General features: G+C 38.3%; 1 protein-coding gene across 7 annotated transcripts in view; it reads right to left on the bottom strand.

The window, feature by feature from the left end:
* pdlim5a (PDZ and LIM domain 5a) overlaps positions 1–23,607 on the bottom strand; it is an 86,556-nt gene that overhangs the window by 22,392 nt on the left and 40,557 nt on the right. The window contains exons 4-9 of one of the 7 annotated variants that reach the window (XM_047381883.1): positions 15,438–15,474; positions 14,486–14,913; positions 5,809–5,829; positions 5,669–5,692; positions 5,240–5,412; positions 5,069–5,105 (exon numbers count right to left, since the gene is read on the bottom strand). In XM_047381883.1, coding sequence (XP_047237839.1) covers positions 5,069–5,105; positions 5,240–5,412; positions 5,669–5,692; positions 5,809–5,829; positions 14,486–14,913; positions 15,438–15,474 — 720 coding nt within the window. Of the gene's footprint in view, positions 1–5,068; positions 5,106–5,239; positions 5,413–5,668; positions 5,693–5,808; positions 5,830–11,512; positions 11,536–14,485; positions 14,914–15,437; positions 15,475–23,607 lie in introns of all 7 variants that reach the window. The other 6 variants (XM_047381885.1, XM_047381886.1, XM_047381890.1 and 3 more) reach the window with 6 other exon arrangements.

Here is a 23,607-nt window from a genome sequence, read left to right as displayed (position 1 = left end):
TTCTGGGGGTACCGGAGGCTTAGTGAAGGTGACAGAGAGCAGTCCTGAGTGGAAAGTGTTTTGACATGATAGCATCCTACTGAATGTTAAACATCAATGCATGTGATTAAAAAAACACATTATGAGAAGTTATAGGTTGACTAAACAGCTTAGACATTTTTTTTTTTACGGCAATCTAAAACTTTTGTTGGTTTGTAAATTATGTGTTATTGTGCAGCAACTGTGTCAATGTAAAAAAATAATCCTTACATGCACTGTTTTCCCACTGGCTAATCGAATTTTTGGTAGCCACCACTATGTAAACTCATAATTTTTCAAATGTGTGCTTCCATCTAGTGGTGATCAAGGAAAACTGTTGGTCCAAGTGAAAAAAAGAAAGAAAACAACTGGGAAATTATCAATCTTCTCATTATTAGAATGTTTTTGGCAAGCATTACACATCACCACATCCTAGCTCAAACATTTCTGCAGTAAATAGATTAAAGGTTGGTGAAACACCTGGTCAACTGAAAATTCCTTAATCAGAATCAATCACTTGTAGCTTACAGCTAACCCTAACCCTAGCATGTGAGAATGAGTGACATTCAAGCATACTCTTTTTTTTTTTTTAGATGAAGCTGTGAGAAACAGACCAAACGTGATTGACACCTGGGTGCTGACATGACTTAAATGTTTTCAAGTTTGTTGGTTGTCTCCAAAGGCCTGTATGTGATTGTTGCAATGGCCTCAAGGCACAATACTAAATAAATAGGGAGATTTCAATAAAAATCTGTACCACCCATACCTATTGTTTGTCTTAGATTTAGCAGACAACTAAGACAGTGATCCACAAAATATCTTGCATATTTTAGATCTTTAAGTGTTTCAACTGCCGACACTGTGGTATTATCCACAAGGAGCCCATGCTCCAAAGAGTAATTGTTAAAGAAGCTGGCCGTTTAGAGAGTAGTGTATCCAAGCATATAATTTGGAAAGTTGAGTGGAAAGAAAATCTATTAAAAAAGCAACAGTTACAACTGAAGTTTTGAGGCGATTGGGAGGCAAAGCACAACCAAGAGATTGGGGGAGATTTAGAGGGTACAGATTATATCCCTTGTGTTCATGAGCATGGTCCAAAGTCCATGTTTTAGATGAAAGTAGATTTTGCAATTAATTTAGAAATCTGGTCCCAGTGTATGGATGAAGAGGGGAGAGGCACAGAGTCAAAGCTGTTTGAGGTCTATTGCCATGTCATCTGTTGATTTTGGTCCACTTTCATTTAACAAGTTCAAAGTCAGAGTAGGGCATTTTAGAGAACTTCGTGCTTCCTTTATTTAGCAGCCCTCACTGCCAAAAGTACCAATACCTGCTTCAATCACCATGTGCCTCAATGGCCAGCTAACTCCCCTGACTTTTACCATATGGAGAATCAATGGAGGATTATCAAGATGAAGATGAGAGACACCAGACCCAGCAATGCAGATGAAGTGAAGGATTCTATTAAGGCCACCTGAGCTTCCTTACAATCTCAGCAGAGCCACAGGCCACAGCCAAATGCTGAGTATGTACACTATATAGAGTGAGTCTGTTATACTATATACAACAAGCATATACTTTTCAGTAGGCCCACATTTCTGCCTTAAAATGTTTTTTTTTTTAATAGTCCTATGTATTATTTTGAGGCACTGAATTCTAGGTTTCAATCAGCTATAAGTCGTAATAATCAAAATTAGCAGAAAGAAACACTTGAAATATATTACTCTAAGTAATGAATCTATGTATTACATGAGTTTCACATTTTGAATGTAATTCTTAAGATATATTTACTTTTCAATGACATTCCGATTTACTGATATGCAACTGTAGACAGTCAAACAAGACCTTTGCTGTTTTCAAACCGGGATGAAAGATACTGTTTTTTGACTTGTATACTGTTCATGCATAACTACATCGACTCTGTTTAAAGTTACTGAAAGCCATTTGTGCCATCACAAGAGTGTATAAAACTTTTATACGGGCTTTTCTTTATAGAAACTGTGATAGAGAAAAGAATTACACCATTATGCACTTTGGTATATAGAATAGTTACATATATTTAAAAGCAATCTCCATCAAACAAACAACAACCACAAGACTTATTGCTAAGAAGAAGGGTAAAAAATGAACAAAATTATTTGGCAACACATTTGATGTATTTATTGATTGCTCAGTTTAATTTTAAATATTTCATTTATTTGGGTAGTTAAAATGGGTTTGTCCTTGATGATTTATGGAATTCTATATTTGAACCTTCCTTTGCTTATTTCTTTGTGAGCACTGTGTTTTATCATCTAATAAAAGTAGAATTTGTGCATGAAGAAGTATGGATTTGTGCAATATCAATTACTTAGCTACTACAGAATATAATTCTTTAGAATTAAACTAGCACTTGTTTCCCATTTCATCTCTAGAAAATGATAACACGTTTAACAAGAGCCTAACTAATAGAAGACTTTATCTGCTATGAAAAAAATGTCTCCTTAAAAAGATTTTATTTATTTACACCAATTAATGTCAGTGCTTTTGTGTTTATTTACATATTTTCAGGTGTACAGATAAACATCATACAAATGCACTTTAATTAAACAGACATTTGTGAACAATCAGATGAAAGCATAGGGTATATTTCTTGCATCTGTTACTCTTATAGATTTAATTTTTGGACCAAGCACATAAGTAGCAGTATCACAGATGTTGTTGGATCAAATTGGAAAATCTGGATGAAAGCAGATAGATTAATTTTACTTCTTAATTCTTGAAGATATTTCATATCTGGCTGCAAGTAAAATGAGTGACTGAAGCATGGCTGTGTCAAAGTATTGTCTTGTTATTACATTGCTAACTCAATTATTTCAAAATGTCCCAATACATCAATGAGGAAAAGTCGGAATGAGGAGCACTAAATTAATTCAAGGGACCATGACCTGTTGTCACTTGTTTAGATATATAGATGAAATAAAAAGACATGGCATCTTAATCATTGAGGTGTCGTGCAGTAAAACCTTCTATCAACATTCGAAATAAATACAGCATTTTACATACTGTAACACCCTTTCTTTAATACATTTAATTTCTTTAGCAGTAACGCAGGACCATGTATACACACATACGTACTTAGAGCGGTTTAAAGATTCAGAGAAAGTAAAAAGTGGAAAAAGAAAGCATAAATGAACAAACAACAGACCTTAAACAAAGCAAAACTATTTCACTAAATAATTACTTTGTGCAACAGGGATGTTGTTTATTTTATTTGTTTTAGGATTATACTATATTTTAATAATAGAAATCTTTAAATCATGAACATTTTAATGCTGGAGGCTGAATCTGTTTACTTGAAGTTAAAGAGAGTACTCTTCCAAGCACATTTCTTTAAAAACAGAAAAGACAATTTTTTTGTGACATTTTTATCTTTTTTTGTTGTTTTACCCATTTAAATGTTATGCTTTTGTTGGATAATTTATACAGCCTGGTTTAGATAGTGAATAGATTGCATGGTACAGTATCAAATGGGCATAAAGGCAATGATGGAGCAATATTTACCTAATGTAGTGTATCTTCCTACACCACTAAAACCTATAGGAGTTATGCTACACTGTGATGGGGTATTAAAAAAGACCATCTGCTTTCCATTTCAGTGCTTTAAATTTTGAAAAGAATGAACAAGATTGAAAACACAGGAAAGTCCATGGAGATGAAGATTACACAGGTCCAGCTCTTTTTCCAGTGTTCTTTTTTTTTTTACTTATTTAGTGTTTAGTGTGACACACACACACACACACACACACACACACACACACACACACACACACACACACACACACACACTATGTTTTACTATCTTTAGGAGTAATTTCTCATTGACTTCCATTCATTTTCATAAATTTGTATGGCCTAACCAGGACCATTACCAATGCATACCTAATCCAGACCCTAACCTAAGTTTAATTCACACCTTAGTCCTAGAGCTAACCCTTAACCCAAGAACAACATTTTAAAAAGTGAGGACCAGGAAAATGACCTCACTTTCCAACAATGTCCTCACTTTGCTTGTAAAATATGAAAAATGGCTTTCACTCGGTAGCAAGTACAAGAACACACACACACTCAGTCTACTGGACATTCAGGGTGCGAGCAGACACTCCATGGTGCCAGTTTCTCAGCTCGTCGTACTTGGGTCCAACCACAAGTCGAGTGGGGATCTTGTTTACTCTGCCATCCAGAACACAATGGTAAAAAGAGAGAAAAAGAAGAGAAAAGAGCAACAGAAGAATGAAAGAAGAACTTAATTAAGGGAGAGTATTAATTCTAAAACAAAACAACACGAAGATGGATTAAGGCCCATGCCAGAAAGAAAGCAGAATAATACGAGTTAACAACAGAAACGGATGATAGACACGAAACATTTTAATTAAGAAAGATGAAAATGTTCACTATCATTATTGGAATAAAAAGATGTCTAATCCTTTGATTTATGATTAACAGCGCACACCAACAAGGACAAATGGAAGCAATGCCTGCTCTAATGCGCTACTGCAAACCAACAACAGCATGGAGGGTCCATAGGTCATGTCACATGACAACGCAACCATGAAAAAATCATGATTTTCAATCACACAATCATGGGTTAGGTAACATGCAGCACAACGAGGCTGTCAGATCCACATCAAAACAGTTAGAGAAACCAAATCAAAATAACACACACTTTGACTGGTATGCACACTCACTAAAAACAGGTCTAAAATTAATATTAAGTGAAATAAAGAACGCTTTGGAATTATTTGCAAATATTGTATTGCATGGAGATTTGGCTTTTGACTCTGGATCAGTTGTGTACCCTGCTTGGCTGTCTACACATTAGGAACTTAGCATCACACTGATTGCTCAAATTGAGTAAGACTTTCTGTTCAGTTTATACATGGAGATTTTATTCTAGAAATTCAACTAAGCTATTTGAATGACATGACATTATAAAAACCCATTATAAAAAGCAACCTCCATTTATACACAGCAAACAAGAAAGATGATAGCTCCTTTTTTCAGATGCACTTACTTTGTCTTCTTTGATGGATCAGCTTCCTCATTTTGAACTAGAAGGTAAAAAATTAAAATTAAAAGAATGACACCAAAATGTACTAGAAGCGATCAATTTAGTTACATTTAGAGATGTTTAGCAATAGTTTATATTACATCATAAAACTGTACATTTCAGTTCCTGTCGTACCATTCTCCGTGCCTGTGATCTGAGCCAGAATCCTGAAAGACCTGGACTGGGTGGTGCCCGTGCGTGGGCGCCAGTCCTCCGTGTCCTCCATTATACGCTTTCTGCTGGCATCAGCGTGAGAAGGCACATGATAAAACTGGATGTCTGTGTCGACAACATGTTGCCTGGGAACTCTGAGGAAGGACAGATCACATCAAAAAGTATTTCTTTAAGCTTATTTATCTCTCCATTCTCCCAGCTTTTTTGGTGGGTGGTTAGTTGATATTTTCTAGCACTCCCTAATAATTTAATAGGATGAAATGAGTTAGTTAGATGACTACATGAGATGAAACTGTAACACACAGTAGTGCTAATTAGCTTGTGGACAGGGCCACATTACACTTTGTTAAATGTACTTGGTAGCGTACAATGCGTAAACCAGCATGATACCTTGGTGGCTGCTGCTGGGGATTTCTTGGAAATCAAGGAGCAAAACAAGGAAAGACAGATTTCAAATCAAGTGAGTTGACTATTAAACAGCAGCATTTATATATTTTATACAAAACCAAATGAATCATGTGAACACTTACTTAAAAATATTTTGAGGTCCACTAATGGAGCAATAAAGAAAGAGGACAAAGGGATAGAAAATCATTAACTTGTGAGGAATTATTTAAAGGAAATGTGTCTAGTTAAAAAAAGGTAAAAGCATGACCTTGTGGAATACAACTACCAACATGAGCACAACACAAAGGCACAACATTAAAACAGCAACATTTAAGTCATATTTTCAACCACAGGGTGGTGCCTTTGAACTGTTTGTAAGCCATATAGGTAGAATAGCAGTTATCTGTAATCAAATTCTGCAATGATGCCTTTTTTAGCTTTGATCGTCAGGATGTGACATTTTGGACTTTGTGGTTTTGTGATTTGTTTTGCTAGATGTTTCTTGTTTGAGGGTTTGTATTCATGTTTATTGCTTTCTGTGTTCTGACAGTTCTGGTTTCCTTTTGCCTCCCAGTGTGTTCTCCTCTCGTCATTAGTTTTCCTGTTTTAGTTGTTAATTACTCAGTTTTTGTCCCATTTACATTCATTGTCCCTCTTAGCTCTGTTTCCTCTAATTCATCTTTATTCTCCAGTCCCTCCTTTTATAGGTTAGCTTTAGTTACTGTTTACTTTTATTCTAGTCCTCATTTCCTTTGCTTCATTCTCAGTTTGTTCTATCAGTGTTTACTTTTGTAGTCAGGGTTTCTTTATGGTTTCTTTTGCTAGTCTTTAGATCTTAGGTTGTTGTGCTACCTCCAGTGCTCAGTTTCCTTTAGCTCATGTTTATTTTTGATTCTGTTTTATCTTGGTCTGTAGTTTTAATTTAGGTCTGTTTCACTGTTTTGTTAATCAGTCCCTTTCCTCATGTCTTAGTCTTATTAGGTTCACTTGCTCCCTCTGTCTCCCTGCATCCATGTCACACCTGTTCCCTGTTTCTTTGATTATCTGCCAACTAATATACAGAGAGACATGAGAGGGGAACAAACCCCTCTCATGTCTCTCTGTATATTAGTTGGTCTGTGCTCTTTATTCCCTGCTGGTTCCTCTGTTTGTTCACACTCTGTTCTGCCTGTTCGCTCACACTCGCTATACTCGTCATGCCATGTTCCTGCAGTGTCACAAATGTGTAAGTTTTTTTGGGTTCAGACTCTGGTCAGTACCTGCAGTGTGTTTTTGTTACGTTTTTTGACCCTTTGAAATGAACTAAAGACTGCTTTAAAATGCTGCTCCCGAGCTCTTGTCTGCACTTTGATCCAACCCAAAACCACATCGTGACATTGATAGGTGTGAAGGTTTAAAATATAATTGCATTCAGCTTTTGTTTGCATGGATGAATTTACAGTAGAGATAAAGTCTTATCTGGCAACAAGCTGCTGACATGCCTGTCACAAACTGTTGGTCAGTAAATCAGCTCTTAGGACAAACCGACACATTGATACACACTGAGGCACTGAGTATTTTTCATGGCCTTGTCTTAATCAATCACCTATAAATACACTCTCTCTTACTCTCTTCCCAAGCACACTGAATAGTCTGATTTATGAGTGTCTCTCAACACATTCTTGTTATAGCAGCAGCAATGTGGGAACTGAGATTTATTACCGTTGTAAAGATGGAAATGCTGCATTAAGAAAATATACGTTAAGTGCTAAAGACTTGCATTGTGTCTGATCAAGTACAGTTTATGCAGTATGTAACCCTGCATGTTTAGAAATTTTAGCATACATATATTATGGTGAATAATTATTTACCAATAAACATTACAAAATATAATGGCACGACTATGGGCTAAAATTTGTTGTATTTGTAAATCTAACTATGCACCGATGTAGAATAAAATAGGTATTAGCTGAGATTCAGTTTTGTGCAGTTTTTGAACATCCACCTATAGTATAAATCTGCATGCTATTCCTGAGTTACAAGTGCAAAATTCCATATTGTTGGCACAATCATTTTACCAGAAACTGACTGGGTACTGACAAATTCAACTGGGCAATCAGAAAAGAACTGGTTTTCATTGTGTTTCGAGTCCCAAGAAAATACTGGTTTAACAAATAGCTATCTTTAAAGGCATTGGTGTTGTTATTTCTACATTTATGTGTTAACATTTGGAATAAACAACAGCATTCAAAAAAATTTTATATTGTTGAAAAATTTCAGCAACTGGGCTCATTAGGTAACACACATTATAAAGATAAACTGCACACAAACTGATGTTTTCAAGCCTTTATTTCTGTAAATTATGAGAATATTTTGCTTACAGCTAATGCAAACACAACATTTAAGATTAGAATATTATATCAGACCAATAAAAAACAACTTTTTTATTACAGAAATGTGGGCTTTTTGAGAAGGTTTATTTTATAAATGCTTTAAGGTTGTTATTTTCAAAAAATACTCTTAATCTGACAAACAATCCTCATTGGAACACATATTCAAATATTTTGAACATGTATGTAAACAAGAATGTTAGTGGGAATGTTTCACTGCAGTGAGCAAATAGGATACTTAAAGGTTAAACACATCTTACCAATATGATCTTATTGTTAAAGTATGTGCATCAAGAGCCAGATTTTTTTAAGAAGCCTCATAAAATGAGATTACATGAGATTTTTTTTATCAATGCTGTTCTGAAAAACTGTCAATTAGGCTTCTCCTGAGAAACTGAAGATATAAATAATATTTCGAAGTCTATTTTTTGGATAAACACAATGAAAAACTCAGTTTTGTGACAAATTACAAAACACATGAACACTTACTTTTTTCTTTCTGCAACATACATCCTTGGACACCAAGATTAATTGCACTACACTGATCCTACCAATACAGGTCCTTCTCAAAATATTAGCATATTGTGATAAAGTTCATTATTTTCCATAATGTCATGATGAAAATTTAACATTCATATATTTTAGATTCATTGCACACTAACTGAAATATTTCAGGTCTTTTATTGTCTTAATATGGATGATTTTGGCATACAGCTCATGAAAACCCAAAATTCCTATCTCACAAAATTAGCATATCATTAAAAGGGTCTCTAAACGAGCTATGAACCTAATCATCTGAATCAACGAGTTAACTCTAAACACCTGCAAAAGATTCCTGAGGCCTTTAAAACTCCCAGCCTGGTTCATCACTCAAAACCCCAATCATGGGTAAGACTGCCGACCTGACTGCTGTCCAGAAGGCCACTATTGACACCCTCAAGCAAGAGGGTAAGACACAGAAAGAAATTTCTGAACGAATAGGCTGTTCCCAGAGTGCTGTATCAAGGCACCTCAGTGGGAAGTCTGTGGGAAGGAAAAAGTGTGGCAGAAAACGCTGCACAACGGGAAGAGGTGACCGGACCCTGAGGAAGATTGTGGAGAAGGGCCGATTCCAGACCTTGGGGGACCTGCGGAAGCAGTGGACTGAGTCTGGAGTAGAAACATCCAGAGCCACCGTGCACAGGCGTGTGCAGGAAATGGGCTACAGGTGCCGCATTCCCCAGGTCAAGCCACTTTTGAACCAGAAACAGCGGCAGAAGCGCCTGACCTGGGCTACAGAGAAGCAGCACTGGACTGTTGCTCAGTGGTCCAAAGTACTTTTTTCAGATGAAAGCAAATTCTGCATGTCATTCGGAAATCAAGGTGCCGGAGTCTGGAGGAAGACTGGGGAGAAGGAAATGCCAAAATGCCAGAAGTCCAGTGTCAAGTACCCACAGTCAGTGATGGTCTGGGGTGCCGTGTCAGCTGCTGGTGTTGGTCCACTGTGTTTTATGAAGGGCAGGGTCAATGCAGCTAGCTATCAGGAGATTTTGGAGCACTTCATGCTTCCATCTGCTGAAAAGCTTTATGGAGATGAAGATTTCATTTTTCAGCACGACCTGGCACCTGCTCACAGTGCCAAAACCACTGGTAAATGGTTTACTGACCATGGTATCACTGTGCTCAATTGGCCTGCCAACTCTCCTGACCTGAACCCCATAGAGAATCTGTGGGATATTGTGAAGAGAACGTTGAGAGACTCAAGACCCAACACTCTGGATGAGCTAAAGGCCGCTATCGAAGCATCCTGGGCCTCCATAAGACCTCAGCAGTGCCACAGGCTGATTGCCTCCATGCCACGCCTTAATCTGACAAACAATCCTCATTGGAACACATATTCAAATATTTTGAACATGTATGTAAACAAGAATGTTAGTGGGAATGTTTCACTGCAGTGAGCAAATAGGATACTTAAAGGTTAAACACATCTTACCAATATGATCTTATTGTTAAAGTATGTGCATCAAGAGCCAGATTTTTTTAAGAAGCCTCATAAAATGAGATTACATGAGATTTTTTTTATCAATGCTGTTCTGAAAAACTGTCAATTAGGCTTCTCCTGAGAAACTGAAGATATAAATAATATTTCGAAGTCTATTTTTTGGATAAACACAATGAAAAACTCAGTTTTGTGACAAATTACAAAACACATGAACACTTACTTTTTTCTTTCTGCAACATACATCCTTGGACACCAAGATTAATTGCACTACACTGATCCTACCAATACAGGTCCTTCTCAAAATATTAGCATATTGTGATAAAGTTCATTATTTTCCATAATGTCATGATGAAAATTTAACATTCATATATTTTAGATTCATTGCACACTAACTGAAATATTTCAGGTCTTTTATTGTCTTAATACGGATGATTTTGGCATACAGCTCATGAAAACCCAAAATTCCTATCTCACAAAATTGAAGCAGTCATTTCACCCGACCAAGTATTGAGTGCATAACTGTATATGATTATTTGAAGGTTGACGTTTTTTGTATTAAAAACACTTTTCTTTTATTGGTCGGATGAAATATGCTAATTTTGTGAGATAGGAATTTTGGGTTTTCATGAGCTGTATGCCAAAATCATCCGTATTAAGACAATAAAAGACCCGCAATATTTCAGTTAGTGTGCAATGAATCTAAAATATATGAATGTTAAATTTTCATCATGACATTATGGAAAATAATTAACTTTATCACAATATGCTAATATTTTGAGAAGGACCTGTATTCTGCAGCTGACTCAAACTATTAGAAATGAATGGTATCTGAAGGTGGCAAATACATGGTTCAGATCTGTGGTAACTCCTGCATGAATGATGTCGTGTGCGCAACCCTTCTTCTAAGCCCACCACACACATCATATATAACAAATACCTTTTTTGTTGGTTTTGGCTAAGGTTTCAGAAATTGGAAACTGTGTTTCAAAGAATCTGTAATCAGAATTATTCCAAATTTGGTTTATGCACATTGAACAAGGACTTTAATTAATGAAAGACATCTTTTTTCAAAAGTACATTACTATCTGCCCCCCCCCCCTTATATTTTCTACACAGTGTCACAGTTTTGATAATCCCATTTCTTATTGGACAGTGTAATTTGTCAGTTTTAAAGTCAATTTGATAATAAATGATCAAGTCAAAATGTGCACTTTCAACTAAAAAGGTACATGCAGAGAGCTACTGAGTTTCGCACATAATTTCTGCTTTGTATCCGTAATCTAATGCTCATAAACTGCACAAAACCTGAACCACAAAAACAAACACAAACCCTGTAAATAATGATAATATGATTGAAGGAAAAAAAAGAAATTTAAATGTTTACAGTCAAAAGAGGAAGATGATAGCAGAAGAGGAATAAGTGTGCAAAGAAAGCGAGATTCACAAGTATCAGCTGAAAACACCAGAGCAAACACTCAACATGCTTCAGACACTAACTTTGTGACTGGGCGAGACGTGTTCTGCAAAGCAAAAAAATAAGGATTGATATAAAGGGAAAACAGAAAGCAAAGACATGTACATGTGTAAAAGTCTTTATCAGCATCAACTCTAAAATATCTTGTTTATGACTCCCTTCTGAAACAAATCACACAGCATGCAAACAAGCAAGCAAGAAAGAGGCAAGCATATATCTGCATGCTGTCCTTAAACACCAGCTTATCCAGCAAAAGGAATAACCTGCAAACAGACTAGAGTGAAGTCCCTGTGGTTAAACAGGCACAGAATGAAAGATTAACCACTGATTTGGTGAATAATGTTTAACGAACTAACCACTCAGGGCATTTTTTAAGCATGCATTTGTAACTGATAGAAAAACAAACAGCACACTTTTTTTTTTATGTAAAATGACCATCATGAGTCAACAAACTGATGGTAAAGAAAGATCAGGTTTAGGTTTCAGGTTCAGTAGTTTTTACGAAATAAAAAGGTTAATAAATGCCATTTATCAAATTAACCAAACTGGTATAAAGGATTCCCTCTTAACCCATAACCCCCCACACCCCCTTATCTGCCTGGCTATATGGTGAAAGATTACAGTATGTTGTGACGATAACTGGTGTGTTCACACTGTCAGAGAAAGAGAAACCGCTAACTGTTTTCGAAGTTTTTATAGAATGAAGAAATCAAATGACAGATCATTGTGATAAGGGCTTTTTGGTATACTGAGTTTATTCAGTCAAAACATACATTCAATACATCTTAATCTAAAACTAACTAATCTCTGTTAGAAATGAACAAATGGAGTAGATGGTTTATCAAGGTCAATAAAGAAGCTCAGTGTGAGTGTAAATCTGCATGGATTCAAGGCTGAAATCTTTGAAGATTTACTTATTTGACGGAGAATGCCACTTAGCTCAAGTTACCTATGAAGGCTATATACATCCAGCCTAAATACATCACAGCATAGTTGGGGAAAGGAGAGCAGGCACTGAGACAGAAAAAGACAAAAGAGGTGGACGATAATGGATTTATGTTGACAAAGAGGGCAACATAAAGCTTAGGGGCAAAGGATGGTGCAGGATAAATTAAAGCTGATGATTATAAACTGTCCGAGTAAAGACAGAACAAAAAAGATGATGAATGTGGGCTCATGTTCAGAACCACCTGTGCTGTTAAATTGTCACCTACAAATGCTTCACCTCTGCAGGAAAAAAGGTCCACATTGATAATTTTTAGCTATTTGAATTTAAATAAAATAATGGCAACACTCTCTCATGCAGGCCCTCAGAAGCATTCCTAATCAGAAAAGAGCAACAACTGTGAACAAGTGTTTGAAACATGGCAAAATGTTAAAAAAAAAGGTTAAGGGGTATGATCCATTTTTTTTCAGTCTCTTTTAACACAAATTAATGTTAATGCATCATAATGCTAAAACCCAATGAAAAAATAAAAATAAAACAAATTACATTTAACTTTAATGAAAAATCAACAATGTGTTTTTTAGCATCCAATCAATAAATGAAGAGTTGAAAGTAACAAACCTCACATGGCCAACAGTAGATGAGGGCAAATGAATTGAGATGGCAGGTGGCCTGCACTACAGGTCCTTCTCAAAATATTAGCATATTGTGATAAAGCACGGTGAACAGGTGCCAGGTCATGCTGAAAAATGAAATCTTCATCTCCATAAAGCTTTTCAGCAGATGGAAGCATGAAGTGCTCCAAAATCTCCTGATAGCTAGCTGCATTGACCCTGCCCTTGATAAAACACAGTGGACCAACACCAGCAGCTGACACGGCACCCCAGACCATCACTGACTGTGGGTACTTGACACTGGACTTCTGGCATTTTGGCATTTCCTTCTCCCCAGTCTTCCTCCAGACTCTGGCACCTTGATTTCCGAATGACATGCAGAATTTGCTTTCATCTGAAAAAAGTACTTTGGACCACTGAGCAACAGTCCAGTGCTGCTTCTCTGTAGCCCAGGTCAGGCGTTCTGCCGCTGTTTCTGGTTCAAAAGTGGCTTGACCTGGGGAATGTGACACCTGTAGCCCATTTCCTGCACACGCCTGTGCACGGTGGCTCTGGATGTTTCTACTCCAGACTCAGTCCACTGCTTCCGCAGGTCCCCCAAGGTCTGGAATCGGCCCTTCTCCACAATCTTCCTCAGGGTCCGGTCACCTCTTCTCGTTGTGCAGCGTTTTCTGCCACACTTTTTCCTTCCCACTGAGGTGCCTTGATACAGCACTCTGGGAACAGCCTATTCGTTCAGAAATTTCTTTCTGTGTCTTACCCTCTTGCTTGAGGGTGTCAATAGTGGCCTTCTGGACAGCAGTCAGGTCGGCAGTCTTACCCATGATTGGGGTTTTGAGTGATGAACCAGGCTGGGAGTTTTAAAGGCCTCAGGAATCTTTTGCAGGTGTTTAGAGTTAACTCATTGATTCAGATGATTAGGTTCATAGCTCGTTTAGAGACCCTTTTAATGATATGCTAATTTTGTGAGATAGGAATTTTGGGTTTTCATGAGCTGTATGCCAAAATCATCCGTATTAAGACAATGAAAGACCTGAAATATTTCAGTTAGTGTGCAATGAATCTAAAATATATGAATGTTAAATTTTCATCATGACATTATGGAAAATAATGAACTTTATCACCATATGCTAATATTTTGAGAAGGACCTGTATGTGCAGTCTCTAACCTAAAACATATGCTGTGCAAAAAAAAGAGGTTGCATGTGGAGACAAATGTCTCACCATGCCTTTTAAAATCACAGAGCGAAAATCAAAATGTAATTTATATGCCTGTGTGGAACTCTTTAAGTCTGAAGTCATTCAGAGAGAACAGTGGAGAAATCCATTGATACAATTAGGAAGGCAATCAAGTGAAGGGTCCTAAGAGTCTCAAGGAGAAAACTAATGAAAAAAAGGATTAATTCATGTGATTAGTTAACAAGTCCACCACTCACCCATTAAACTGTGGCAAGGCTCCTCCCTGACTCTCCAACAGGCCCCGCCTTTGCCCCATGGCCACCTCACACGCATTCTCAGTGGAGTAGAGGTTGATTGGTGTGTTATACACTGATGGCTGAGGCGGAACCAGGACAGGAAGGTTGGAGGAAGAGGATGCAGAGGACGGGTGAGAGACCAAAGGAGAAGGGGGGCGAGGATGTGGAGGGAGGGGAGCAATGTGGGATGAGGCAGGAGTGAAAGCAGAGGATGGCGAGGGGATGAAGGTGGTGAAAGGTGAATGTAAAGGAGAGTATGCACCCTCAAATCTGCAATCCCCATAAGGTCTGGAGGCTTTGTTGTGGGGGGCGAGACACTCAGACTGGGGATGTTGTGAAACAGACAGATGGGTGATGGCTACTGGTTTTATTAGGTCTGTTCGGTTTTCCTACCAATATGACAGAAGAACATGCAAATACACACAAAAATAAATTAAATCAAAGCACACAACACTGATGCCTCCCATTTAGATGTATCCAACAAAAAATAGTATGATGAACGTTTTGGAATAATGTATACATTTTGCAGGTCAAAAGTGTTGCACTTGGGTTCTAGGAAAGCATCAGTGTTTGGCAAAGTGTTTCATGAAAAAAATCTATATAGATAAGTGAGAACATGCAACAAAAACTATGTATGACACTGTTTCAGAAGGGTATTGTGGTCTAAAAGACAAGTTTATGCACTATATTCAATTCAGCCACATTTCATAGGATTAATTTTACTGATCAATGTTCACCTGGTTCATAACAATAAATAATACAGCATCTATACCCTAGGTAAATATATTTTAAAACATCTGCAAATCACATCTTTTTTCACATTTGTAACTTTTTAAAGAATTTAAAGAATCATTTTGCAGTTGTACTTTTGAAGAAAAAGTTAATCTGCTTTGTGAAAATAGCTTTACATTACCTTTGGGGCCACTGGAGGAGGTTTAAAAACACTGGATCTGGAAAGAAGGCACAAGAACAAGAAGGCATGACTTATTATTGCACACCGCTTTTCTTTTTCATGTCAAAATATCGCTTACATGTTTTTTTTTTATTCTAGCCAGGATGATGTGGGTGAAATTACACAAACCCTTCCAAAATGTTTACTGATATTTATGGAAACCATACTGTCAAAGCTTCACATGTTAATGGAGGGTTTCCAAAAGAAAAATAAATGTGTTACTGTGAAATACTATTTCAAGGGAGATTCTAACAGAATCCAAACAGTTCTGGATGTGTCTGCATGTCAAAGAGGGAAACGTAAGTTGGAAGAGTGGGGAAATGTGGTATTGTTTAAAAACATTTTTTAAGCAGTTGTCTTTATTTAGTGAAGGCCTGTATTAGTCTGATTTGTACTCTAAATGCATATTTGTGCCAGGTCATCTATTAAAAGGTCTATTTAGAAGCATTTTTGTATGCCTACATTCTTGTAATTGTATTTAGAAGTCACAGTGATTTAGCACTTCATCCTTACATTTACTGGACAGAAATGATTTTCCACTCATTGACAGGAAACCTAAAAATTGCTTAAAAGCCAAGATATCACTGGCAACATATTTAACAAAAAAAAAAAAAAAACACAACTTATATTAACTTTCCATAACTCAATTAAGCACACTATGAAGGCAAAACAACAACATGAAATAGAGTAAATTAAGAAGTTAAGTAAACTGAACTGTAACTGAAGAATACAAATGTCAGCTGTCTTGCATTTCTTTCAGAGCAGCCCCTCTGTAACCTTCCTCCGTATCCTTCAGCCCTGTAAATTTGAACCAACACTCTCACCGTGCTTAAGATCACATCAGTCCACAGATACAGATACATGTTTGGCCTTTTCTGTTCAACTCCTGTTTCCTGCTGGTTTGCCAACAGTGTACTGATACTGTGACCATGTTCCTTAAACATTAGGTGAGAGCATCTTAAGTGATGTTTTTAAAGAGGCACACTTCTGGGAAAATCCTATTTAAAGCAACTTTTATTAGTATTAGTATTAGTATTAGTAAGTTATATTCTGAAGTAAGAACGATTCTCTTTAACAATAACTAAAAGGTAATAATATAAAACTCATGATTAAGGAACATTGACTATGGTTTCAACTGGAATGTTTCAGAAAGGATTTCCTATTCTGACTTACACTACATTGCAAAAATATTCAAACCCCTAAACAGTTTAAATTTTTACATAATTACAAACATCAATGTACTTTATTAAGATAGAACTACACAAAATAGTGTATAATTGTTAGGTGGACAGATATTCAAGTCAAGGTTTTGTAGTACCAATTTCTGCTGCAATTATGGCTTCAGAAGTACAGGGGTTGGACAATGAAACTGAAACACCTGGTTTTAGACCACAATAATTTATTAGGATGGTGTAGGGCCTCCTTTTGCGGCCAATACAGCGTCAATTCATCTTGGGAATGACATATACAAGTCCTGCACAGTGGTCAGAGTGTCATTTAAGCCATTCTTCTTGCAGGATAGTGGCCAGGTCACTACGTGATACTGGTGGAGGAAAATGTTTCCTGACTCGCTCCTCCAAAACACCCCAAAGTGGCTCAATAATATTTAGATCTAGTGACTGTGCAGGCCATGGGAGATGTTCAACTTCACTTTCATGTTCATCAAACCAATCTTTCACCAGTCTTGCTGTGTGTATTGGTGCATTGTCATCCTGATACACGGCACCGCCTTCAGGATACAATGTTTGAACCATTGGATGCACATAGTCCTCAAGAATGGTTCGGTAGTCCTTGGCAGTGACGCGCCCATCTAGCACAAGTATTGGGCCAAGCCCAGCCCAAACCATCACTGATCCACCCCCATGCTTCACTCTGGGCATGCAACAGTCTGGGTGGTACGCTTCTTTGGGGCTTCTCCACACCGTAACTCTCCCGGATGTGGAGAAAACAGTAAAGGTGGACTCATCAGAGAACAATACATGTTTCACATTGTCCACAGCCCAAGATTTGCGCTCCTTGCACCATTGAAACGACGTTTGGCATTGGCATGAGTGACCAAAGGTTTGGCTATAGCAGCCCGGCCGTGTATAAGGTAAGGTTAGGTAAGTTTATTTATATAGCGCTTTTCAGCAACGAGACACTCAAAGCGCTGTATATTGACCATGTGGAGCTCCCGACGGAAAGTTCTGGTGGAAACAGGAGAGTTTGGGGAGCCGTGGTTTTATGTTTTTTGGATACAATCCGGGTTAGCACCCGAACATCCCTTTCAGACAGCTTCCTCTTGCGTCCACAGTTAATCCTGTTGGATGTGGTTCGTCCTTCTTGGTGGTATGCTGACATTACCCTGGATACCGTGGCTCTTGATACATCACAAAGACTTGCTGTCTTGGTCACAGATGCACCAGCAAGACGTGCACCAACAATTTGTCCTCTTTTGAACTCTGGTATGTCACCCATAATGTTGTGTGCATTTCAATATTTTGAGCAAAACTGTGCTCTTACCCTGCTAATTGAACCTTCACACTCTGCTCTTACTGGTGCAATGTGCAATCAATGAAGACTGGCTACCAGGCTGGTCCCATTTAGCCATGAAACCTCCCACACTAAAATGACAGGTGTTTCAGTTTCATTGTCCAACCCCTGTATGTCTCTACTGGCTTGCACATCTAGAGACAAAAGTTCCGAGCCATTATGTTTGCAAAATTGCTCACGCACAATTGGATGTTGACCATCTTGGAAAATAAATTGCATGTTTTCCCACAGATTCTCTATTGATTTTAGGTCCGGACTTTGACTTGGACATTTTAACACAAAAACATCCTTTGATTTAAACTATTTCTTTGTAGCTCTGGCTGTATGTTTAGGTCACTGGTCTGCTGGAAGCTTGACCTCCACTCAGTCTCAAGTGTTTTACTGCCTCCAACAGGTTTTCCTTCAAGATTGCAGAGCATTTAACTCTATCCATCCTCCCATCAACTCTTGCTTGCTTTCCTGTCGTAAGTAGATTACACTAATTAAATGAGAATGCAAGTTGATTGTGCTGGATTTACTTAAGGGTTATCAGAGGAAAAGAGACCGAACAAATATACACGTGACTTTTCAGAGTTTGAAAAAAAAATTCCTGAAAACCGTGAGTCCCTTTCCTTCGACTTTACTGTTATGTGCTATTTTCTTTTGTTATATCCCATAAAAGCTTAAAAAATAGATTGAAAGTTTGTGGTTGTAATATGACAAAAGGTAAAAAAGTTAAAGGCGTGTGAATACTTTCCATTGACAATGTATGCCATAAAGGCTCGAATAAAAGCAGAATAATGCAAAGCTTAAAATATCCTGACTGACAGAACTCACCCCATATTGACTCACTAACACTGCGTCACCTTTATCCCTGCAAGTTTCCATGGACACACCATACTGTAAATAGTCTACCTAGTACTCAGTTTATCTTTGGACAGTTCTCAGTTGCACAACTTGTTGCATGGAAATATGTCTGCCACAGGAGGTATGTAGGGGAAGACTGGGGTATCAAGGGGGGATTATAAATATGACCCCATCATTAGTGGGCTGTTGCCTTAATTACAAAGCATCTATAACAGGAAAACAGCAGCATGGAAATACGTTGCTGTCGTATACCAAAGTGGAAGAGATATTTAAAGGAAAGTATAATGTTATCACAGAGGCTTTCCTTGCCTCTGGAAGTTCAGAACAAATGTGATTCAGTGTTAAGAAACTCGCAGTTTTACAAGAATGACAAGAGTCCCAGATGATCTTTGAATGAGTTTCTGGGTCAATTTAAGTATTGAGTTTGTTACACTCTGCAAATAAATTGTAAAATCATTTTGAAATCAGAAAACTAAAGAAGTTTGACTTATGGAGAGTATTGGGATTTTTTGGATCACACTGATTTCTGTGTTCTTTGTAGTTGTCACGATCTCAAGCTGTTTGGGTCTTGATTCTCTGATGTGTATTTGATCATTTTGTTGTTCTTATTCATTTCATTTTTCAGTAATTTCTATTTGATCTCTGTTTTTCTTTCCCCCATGTCTTGAAGTCTCCTGTGCAGCTCCATGCATGCTTTATAGTTTCCCAGTCACAGCCACAATATAATTAGTAGATTCTGCTCACCTGTGCTACCCCATTTTCCTACTATTGCCTGCAGGTTTTCCTCCACCCATTTAAGCTCTCGGTTGGTCATTGTTCCTCACTGGATTCCATTCTGTTCAGTTCCATTTTTGTTTCCACACTTCATCTCCTGGTTTCCTCGTACCACACTGTAAGGTTTTGCTTTTTTGTTTTCATTGAAATCCTTCAATGTTATCATGTCATTCCTGATTTTCAGTCTGCACCTTGGTCCAGCTACAAAACCACAAACCTTTACAGAAGTCTGACCTGCCCATTTTTTTCATTAGCATTTTATATACAGGTCCTTCTCAAAATATTAGCATATTGTGATAAAGTTAATTATTTTCCATAATGACATGATGAAAATTTAACATTCATATATTTTAGATTCATTGCACACTAACTGAAATATTTCAGGTCTTTTATTGTCTTAATACGGATGATTTTGGCATACAGCTCATGAAAACCCAAAATTCCTATCTCACAAAATTAGCATATCATTAAAAGGGTCTCTAAACGAGCTATGAACCTAATCATCTGAATCAACGAGTTAACTCTAAACACCTGCAAAAGATTCCTGAGGCCTTTAAAACTCCCAGCCTGGTTCATCACTCAAAACCCCAATCATGGGTAAGACTGCCGACCTGACTGCTGTCCAGAAGGCCACTATTGACACCCTCAAGCAAGAGGGTAAGACACAGAAAGAAATTTCTGAACGAATAGGCTGTTCCCAGAGTGCTGTATCAAGGCACCTCAGTGGGAAGTCTGTGGGAAGGAAAAAGTGTGGCAGAAAACGCTGCACAACGAGAAGAGGTGACCGGACCCTGAGGAAGATTGTGGAGAAGGGCCGATTCCAGACCTTGGGGGACCTGCGGAAGCAGTGGACTGAGTCTGGAGTAGAAACATCCAGAGCCACCGTGCACAGGCGTGTGCAGGAAATGGGCTACAGGTGCCGCATTCCCCAGACTTGGGCTACAGAGAAGCAGCACTGGACTGTTGCTCAGTGGTCCAAAGTACTTTTTTCGGATGAAAGCAAATTCTGCATGTCATTCGGTAATCAAGGTGCCAGAGTCTGGAGGAAGACTGGGGAGAAGGAAATGCCAAAATGCCAGAAGTCCAGTGTCAAGTACCCACAGTCAGTGATGGTCTGGGGTGCCGTGTCAGCTGCTGGTGTTGGTCCACTGTGTTTTATCAAGGGCAGGGTCAATGCAGCTAGCTATCAGGAGATTTTGGAGCACTTCATGCTTCCATCTGCTGAAAAGCTTTATGGAGATGAAGATTTCATTTTTCAGCACCTGCTCACGGTGCCAAAACCACTGGTAAATGGTTTACTGACCATCGTATCACTGTGCTCAATTGGCCTGCAAACTCTCCTGACTTGAACCCCATAGAGAATCTGTGGGATATTGTGAAGAGAACGTTGAGAGACTCAAGACCCAACACTCTGGATGAGCTAAAGGCCGCTATCGAAGCATCCTAGGCCTCCATAAGACCTCAGCAGTGCCACATGCTGATTGCCTCCATGCCACGCCGCATTGAAGCAGTCATTTCTGCCAAAGGATTCCCGACCAGGTATTGAGTGCATAACTGTACATGATTATTTGAAGGTTGACGTTTTTTGTATTAAAAACACTTTTCTTTTATTGGTCGGATGAAATATGCTAATTTTGTGAGATAGGAATTTTGGGTTTTCATGAGCTGTATGCCAAAATCATCCGTATTAAGACAATAAAAGACCTGAAATATTTCAGTTAGTGTGCAATGACTCTAAAATATATGAATGTTAAATTTTCATCATGACATTATGGAAAATAATGAACTTTATCACAATATGCTAATATTTTGAGAAGGACCTGTATTTCACTTTCATATATCTGCATGATGAGTGGCACTAATATACTGATAAGCCCATTTAAACCACAGCTGAGCTTATATAGGTGATTCTATCTATCTATCTATCTATCTATCTATCTATCTATCTAGGTCCTGTTTACTGAGGTTTTTAGGTAATTCTTGTATATTTTGAATTATTCTCTGTTAGATTTCCTTCCTGTGTTCCCCTCTGTCTGGTCCTGCTAATCTCTCCCTCAGCTCTCTCACTTCATTGGTCTCAGCTGTCCGTCATATCCTCCAGATTACTCACACTTGCATTCTATGTCATTTCTCCATTGATGTCTCAGTATTCTTCTAAGCTCACCTGCTGCATTTTCTCCCCGTCAGATTCTCCCCTTATACTCGCCTACATTGTACCTGTGACCCTACCTGTGACCCTACATTGACCCTGCCCTTGATAAAACACAGTGGACCAACACCAGCAGCTGACACGGCACCCCAGACCATCACTGACTGTGGTTACTTGACACTGGACTTCTGGCATTTTGGCATTTCCTTCTCCCCAGTCTTCCTCCAGACTCTGGCACATTGATTTCCGAATGACATGCAGAATTTGCTTTCATCCGAAAAAAGTACTTTGGACCACTGAGCAACAGTCCAGTGCTGCTTCTCTGTAGCCCAGGTCAGGCGCTTCTGCCGCTGTTTCTGGTTCAAAAGTGGCTTGACCTGGGGAATGCGGCACCTGTAGCCCATTTCCTGCACACGCCTGTGCACGGTGGCTCTGGATGTTTCTACTCCAGACTCAGTCCACTGCTTCCGCAGGTCCCCCAAGGTCTGGAATCGGCCCTTCTCCACAATCTTCCTCAGGGTCCGGTCACCTCTTCTCGTTGTGCAGCGTTTTCTGCCACACTTTTTCCTTCCCACAGACTTCCCACTGAGGTGCCTTGATACAGCACTCTGGGAGCAGCCTATTCGTTGAGAAATTTCTTTCTGTGTCTTACCCTCTTGCTTGAGGGTGTCAATAGTGGCCTTCTGGACAGCAGTCAGGTCGGCAGTCTTACCCATGATTGGGGTTTTGAGTGATGAACCAGGCTGGGAGTTTTAAAGGCCTCAGGAATCTTTTGCAGGTGTTTAGAGTTAACTCGTTGATTCAGATGATTACGTTCATAGCTTGTTTAGAGACCCTTTTAATGATATGCTAATTTTGTGAGATAGGAATTTTGGGTTTTCATGAGCTGTATGCCAAAATCATCCGTATTAAGACAATAAAAGACCTGAAATATTTCAGTTAGTGTGCAATGAATCTAAAATATATGAATGTTAAATTTTCATCATGACATTATGGAAAATAATGAACTTTATCACAATATGCTAATATTTTGAGAAGGACCTGTACATACCAGTCTGGCTCTACTGGGATTCCTTTTCAGTTTTTCTTTTTAATATGTCCAGTCTATTGCTGAACTTTGTTGCCTGGGCTGTGTCTCAACATGTCACCGGCTTGTCTTATGAACAAACCCAACCCAGAGAGAAAGCCTGAACCAGTAACACATTGGCAGCCCTGTTCGGATGTGTTAAAACTAAAAGCATAATGCCTCCTTTTTTAAAGTATTTCTACAAGTTTTACTCAGTCCTTTGTTAAAGCCCCTTTGCAACATTGATAGTCTTTGAAGCTTGGCTTCTGAAAAGCACAGTTTTGGAAAACTGGGTTACCACTGGTGTCTTTAAAGAAAAAAAAACAGTAATGCAAAGGTATTTTTTTACCCCATTTTTTGTGTCTGCCCCTTTAGGCCTCTTTCTCATATTGAGACCCCGGTCACTCTTCAAAAGGGTTTTCAATCAGAGTTCCTCCCCTCGTCCAAGAGTCTTTTTATCTTGGCCTACTCCCAGCAGATTATCATGAACAATACAGTAAGAAGCAACATTTATTTATTTATTTATGCTTTTTAAAATTTCAAAATATTTACGTACGTCATAGGTCTGGCAGATTAAGGTTTGGAGTAACATTTTCCCTGTTGCTGTAAACAATATTAGTGATTTGGAGTGGCCCAGTCACAGTCCAATTTTGCTCATTGCAAACGATAAATAGTCAGAAATAATAGTGTAAAAATGCAAAAAATGGGTTAGCATTTATAGGAATGGTTTGAATGCCTTAATGTCTGTAGTGATTGTTATATTA

Source organism: Girardinichthys multiradiatus, chromosome 12 (genome assembly GCF_021462225.1).
Source record: "Girardinichthys multiradiatus isolate DD_20200921_A chromosome 12, DD_fGirMul_XY1, whole genome shotgun sequence".
Classification (NCBI taxonomy): Eukaryota; Metazoa; Chordata; class Actinopteri; order Cyprinodontiformes; family Goodeidae; genus Girardinichthys; species Girardinichthys multiradiatus.
Note: the sequence above shows the minus strand (reverse complement) of the source record. Positions and strands in the feature narration are given on the sequence as shown.